The sequence below is a fragment of the Eurypyga helias genome, unplaced genomic scaffold (genome assembly GCF_000690775.1).
Source record: "Eurypyga helias isolate BGI_N326 unplaced genomic scaffold, ASM69077v1 scaffold12679, whole genome shotgun sequence".
Taxonomy (NCBI): Eukaryota; Metazoa; Chordata; class Aves; order Eurypygiformes; family Eurypygidae; genus Eurypyga; species Eurypyga helias.
In genome coordinates, this window is record NW_010270191.1 from 18,980 (window position 1) to 25,225 (window position 6,246).

The window sequence follows — 6,246 nt, forward strand, 5'->3', positions numbered from 1 at the left end:
AGCAGAAAAAGGTCTATTCATTCGCACTCCAAAAAGGTTTTGCTGGAGTCCGCAGTTCTTATCATTGCTAAGGGATTCTTATTCCTGCCGCATGTTCTATGACTTTAACAGCTTCTCTTTTTAATAACGATAATAATGAATGAACTTGGATTTGATTCCGCTGCTTTAGAGCTTTTCTTCTTGAGATGAAGGGCCTTAAGAAGGACCTTAGTTCTGCAAGTTCACCCCTGTGGTTAAACACTTCTACTCCTAGAGGCCTACTGTAGGGCATGCTGCAGTGAGAAGTCATGCATTTTTTACGTTTTCTGTTATATACACATACAGCTGGTGAGCTGAGCATGCACAGCTCCCTGCTGCCCGTGTTCAGCTCTTGGTAAGTCTCACCTGACTCTACTCAAATGCACACGGCTGCTTTTGAAAGCTGAACAAGCGCATGTTATCTCCACGTATGTGCAAACTCGGAACATTTTCTAACACATACGATGACTTGGGAAATTGAAGAAACTGAAGAAAATTTAGCCAGCAGAGTGGGTCTCAACCGAGAGTATGCTCTGCCTGTGTTCCCAGGTGACGGGACACAACTTGTCTCCGACCTTGCATGGTGCCCTGCTTGAGCTAAAAAGCCCTGCTGAGAGGCAAATTACCCAAGCTTGCGCAGAGCTCCGTGCTAATGAAGCTACGGTGAGTTTGGATGAGCACTGGCTTACGCACAATGCGTCGAGAGCACGTGCAGAGCTCACTCTAGGTCTACGCTTTCGCGTGTAGACCTGCTCTTACTTTCCACACCGAATGACAACTGTTAGCATCTGTTACAAAGTGTACAGTATGCTTTTGTGTGTGTTTAGGTTAAAATATGCATTGACGAGAGGGAGAAAAAGGATGCCACAGAAGTGAAAAAATGCCAAAGAACACAAGGTTTTGAATTCTCAATATGAGCTTTATCCCCTTCTACATTAAGAGCAAACTGTGGGAAGAACTGATACCACTTAAATCCTGATGGGAAGGCTGGAGTTTTGTGCGGTAGTAGCAGGCAGAAGGGGAAAAGGTTCTTAAGTGAGTATTAACATTGACCATGGGCAAGTAAAATTTAGGAAATAGTTGGCACAATCAGGTTGCTAGATGCCTCACGTTTTACTCTGGACCTAAAGCTTCAGTCTGCTTGTGGGAAGACAGCCCACTAGTTCACAGAAGTAGCTTTGACAAGTGATGTCGCTAGATCGTTTTATAACGATTCTCACGTATCTCTGACTATGGGTGTCTGGACAGCAGTTGATCCAAGCTGTCAGTATTGGAGGGGCTTGGTTTTCATAGAATCATAGAATGGTTTGGGTTGGAGGGAATCTTAAAACCCATCTAGTCCCAACCCCCCTGCCATGGGCAGGGACACCTTCCACTAGACCAGGTTGCTCAAAGCCTCATCCCGCCTGGCCTTGAACACTTCCAGGGATGGGGCATCCACAGCTTCTCTGGGCAACCTGTTCCAGTGCCTCACCACCCTCTCTGTGAAGAACTTCTTCCTGATATCTAATCTAAACCTCCCCACTTTCAATTTAAACCCATTACCCCTTGTCCTGTCACTACAGGCCCTTGTAAAAAATCCATTCCCAGCTTCCTTGTAGGCTTCCTTTTGTCACAATTAATTGATTTTGAGCTATTTCTACAACATATTAGAGTAGGCAAAATACTTTCTTCAGCTCTGAAACTAGAAACACATCCTCCTCTCTTGGTTTGCTTTCAGCTTATGTCAGAGTAGCACTGTATGAAAATGCAAAACATCTTTCATGGTTGCTTGTTAGAGTCAGTTGTGCTCCAACATTCTCCTGAAAAACTGGTTTTTTATATTACAGATCAAAGTCAGGATTTTTATGTCAATAAAGGCCCAGTTCAATATGGCATACTGCTGCTGCCTCACACTCAAACATATGTAAGTAGGAGCTGATATTTTATAGATTTTCTAGCTAGTTGAGCACTGCTACTTGAATAGAACTTTTTTCATGTAAGATGTTGACTGCCTGGAGAGGCTGTGGATGCCCCATCCCTGGAAGTGTTCAAGGCCAGGCTGGATGTGGCTTTGAGCAACCTGGTCTAGTGGAAGGTGTCCCTGCCCATGGCAGGGGGGTTGGAACTAGATGGTCTTTGAGGTCCCTTCCAACCCAAACCAGTCTGTGATTCTATGATCTGCAAATACAGTGGCAGCTGATCAGGATATCTTGCAATTTCATTTAGCATTCATGTGGAAGTATCTTAAGATAACTGGCCTACTTAATTATCGTATTCACTTGCTTAAAGGCTGAAATTTCCCTCCCACATTTTACCCTAAAGCTACTGAATGCTCATTTATACCTATTCTAAAAGCAAGGCAACCTGTTGTTTGCATGAGACACACAGTTATTTGCAGATTTTTCTTTCCCCATCTCACCTTTATGTGTTTCTGCCCCACTCATACTTTTGGACCTGCATGGCAAATCCGGTCAAATTTACTTAAAGATCTTAAATTAAAAATACTTTTTTCCAAGTTTTATACAAAAAGAGGACTGTTGACTCTGATCCTCTTAACAGATTGATAATGGCTATGATGTAACTCCCTCTATGTTGGAAATGTAACATCTTCAGAAGAGTGTACAAATTCAAAACTGACGCCTCTGAATTTTTGTGATGTGTGACTCAGCTGGGATTTTCTGCTAGGCATCATTTGGGTTAGACCAGACTGCCCAGAGACTGTGGAATCTCTGGTGTAGGAGGTAAAGAACAGATTAGACAAGCACCTGTCAGGATGGGTTTAGGAAGAGCTGGGAAATAGGAAGAGAAGATGACTGGTAGACAAAATAACATTTCGAAGTCTCTTGTAGTTCTATTTTATAGAATCCTATTACTTATTTTAATGACAGTATGTGTCATTATCAGTTCTGCCCTTATTCTAAATCTGCTGCACCAAGGTGTGAAAAGTTTCCTTTCCACTTCATGTTGAAATCATCAGTTGAGTTTTTTAGTGCCTAATAGGATTTCTAAGAATATGCAATGGCACTAGTCTGAGATATGAAAGTTGGAACTGAGACCGCTGAAGTACGGCTTCTGTACTCATTTCAGCTCAAAACTTGATGTGACATTCCTAGCTAAATCTTTGAAACTCAATACATGTTTTATGCCTGTGATCGTTATAGTGGCCATTTTTTCCATTCACATCTGGCCAAAACTAAAATTCAAAATACAGAGAGTTAGTGACAACTGGAGCATCTACCTAATGTACACACAACGGGTGGTTTACGTTGTTTTAAAACACTGGGTAAATCAGTCTGTATGTGAATAGCATCTTTTGTATTAAGCAAAAGAAAACATAAGGCAGATTGGAAGATGGCAAATTAAAAACTTAGGACCAAATTCCTCCAACATAAATGCATATCATTTTCCTGCTATTGATTATTCTTCTTGCGTTATGTTCTTGCAGATTTTGTCCTCATCATCCTACAGTTACACTTGTTCACATCAGAAATCTGTGTAAAATGTAAGTCAAGTCCTCTGAGGGCAACAATGACAACAGAACCCTGAATATTGGCATAAAATAGAAGTGAGGTTTCAATTTCAATTTGGCTAAGGTTTAGAAACCAAAGAAAGACCAAGCTGAAGAGGCAGATCCTGCCTTCTGCCTACACAAGAGGAGAAGGAGGACGACGGACATAGCGCTCTTCTCCCCAAGCAGCAGAGAGGTACCAAGCAATGGTTTAGTTTGTTTCCATCAAGACCAATCGGGTGATTATGACTCTGGGACTAAAGGCTGATAAATGGTGAGAATTGTGGTAAATCACACTCTGCCTGTGCCCAAATCACATGAAGAAAAAAGCACCAGGAGCTGTGTCAGACAGCAGAAAATGCCAGGGGAAGAATTCAATCAATTTCCTTCCTTCGACTTTTCCATCCAGTTTTAGGACTGATTAAAGATTAGTTTTTAAATAACAGCCTAATGTTGTTTTTTTCAACAGATTTATGTGAAACCTAACAGGAATTAAGCTGGATCTGCAGAACCACTACTGCTGCCAAGGGCTGCACCCGGTGTACCACAAGATGAAGGTGTTCACTTCCCTGTCTGTAACACAGACCTGGTAAAGGTCATACTGTTCATCTGGACTCCTTCACCTTGTAACTTAGGTTAATGCCCACAAACTCACCCAATATTTTAACTGCTATTAGGAAGGCATAGCCTTATCGAGGGGAAATGCAAAGCTGACCGTGACATGCCGTGCTCTTGCCTTTATTTTAAAGAATATATTTTGCCAAGCCTTTTTTTTTTAATGCTGGTAACTGGTGTGGAGATTGCATAATGGATGTTGTTTTTGAATTTTATAAATTGCACATCACAGGTAGAAATCTTGACACGTAAGAAACGTAAAAGGGAACTGTATATTTCCTGTATTTCTTTTAACCAGTCATGTAGAAAAAACAGATGAATTTAGGGCTTCATAAAACTGTTACCTGAGTTCTGAGTTTAATCATATCAGCTTCCATCTGGGAGTTGGATTCATTTAGTTCTTTGATTTCTTCATCTAACTGTTTAATTTCTTCATCATTTTCTATACCTGTGTGATATAAAAATAAAAGGGTTGTTAAAATAATTAAGCTTTAAATCAGAGTTCAGTGAACTAATTATTTCCATATTTGAAAATAAATTTATTTCAAATAAAAGTATTAAAGTAAAAAAGAAAAAGGAAGCATCTTCAAACTTCTCTTCTGAAGTTAAAGCAATGTATTTTCCACAACTCTCTTTTTAAAAATGCAGTAATTTTCCAGTGAGTGTTGAAAAAGCCTAAAGGATCAATAAGACACACCTTTTTCTTTACATGCACTGATTTAATTTTGTGTTATAAGAAATTTACCTGCAGCAACTAATTCTACTTACTGTCATACGTAACTTATTTGAAAGACTGTGTCCACTTACACAGATCTTATGAAGAAAGTATCTTAAAATGCTAATCTCTTCATATTACAGCATTGTCAAAATTATTTTTAACTAATTCAGAGGATTTTTTTTACCAACACAGTGAAATTTTATGGATGCATTGGGATATATTGTGATTCTGCTGCTGCTTTTAACAATTTCATGGTTCAGAAGGGTGTTATTAAATAATGGTGTATAGGATAATTTGCAAAATGGAAGTGATTTCTGAGGTTTTATGGCATAAATATTTAGAGAAGAGAATTTTAAAGGTACCTGCCTCTTTAAGGATTCAGACAGGAATAAACTGTAAAGGTTTTATTTATTTAGCCTTTTAATTCCTATAGCAAAGCATAAAATAGTCTCGGGAAGAGAAAGACCTATATTCTCTCAAGTCAAAGTCTGAACTCCTGATGTTAGAGAAACTGGTTAGTGGGAATCTCACATACTTTTTCCCACAGTGCCTAACTCTAACAGGAAGGATGCCATAACCAAAATGCCCATATGCCACTCCCTAAGGCATTCTTCCTGGACATGGCAGACAGAGTGTTCAGTACTTCTCAGGTTGTAGAGAGAATGGCATCCAAATCTTCCACTCCCTGGATCAAACTATTGAACAAAGACAACCAAGTCCTTCTCCAGCTCAGCTGGAAATGTGCCTGGCTCCTGTCCTGCATTTTCTATGTTTTCCTTGTGTCTCTCAAACACAATCAACACCAACCGTGATGAGGGCAGTATCTTTAGGCATGCACAATCACAGACTAAGTGAGTGCGTAAAGTTTTCTGCGAAAACTCAGGACTTGGGCACCTCCCAGACAAGCCTTTTGTGCATTATTTATTTGAACTGAAGCACCTACATTTTGCTTTAACTGCACTTCAACTATCAGGGTACTACCCTGACTTTTATCCAAAGTAATTTCATCATCTTCCCTGCAACTCAAGGTTCCCAGGAAGGATTGCGGAGTATTGGAGATGAAATGGTGCAAGGCCATCTACATCTGCCAGAGGTTACAGAGTCACAGCTCTAAATGAATTCAAGGGAGTTCATGAGGACTTGACACCCTGGAAATCAAACCTTTTTCTCTTCTGAATCCTGCAACAGTGTAACACCATCTACCTTTGATGAATGAGATGTGAACCAGAGAATTATAATGGTATATTTCACTTTGAAATATAGTGGTTTAGATTAATGCAGACATAACTCAGACCCGTCTGACCACTCCACTGCTGGCTCAGATTGCAACAGCATAAAAGCCACTTTCACTTCTACTGACAGTGAATTCACTATTTACACAAAGATGTTTTACACATGTAGGGAA

General features: G+C 40.0%; 1 protein-coding gene across 2 annotated transcripts in view; it reads right to left on the bottom strand.

Annotated features, from left to right (window-relative positions):
- Positions 1-6,246, bottom strand: part of LOC104514625 (myelin transcription factor 1-like protein) — a 25,475-nt gene that overhangs the window by 3,339 nt on the left and 15,890 nt on the right. The window contains exon 3 of one of the 2 annotated variants that reach the window (XM_010158362.1): positions 4,462-4,571. In XM_010158362.1, the coding sequence (XP_010156664.1) occupies positions 4,462-4,571 (110 nt within the window). The remainder of the gene's footprint in view (positions 1-4,461; positions 4,572-6,246) is intronic. The other variant, XM_010158363.1, reaches the window with a different exon arrangement.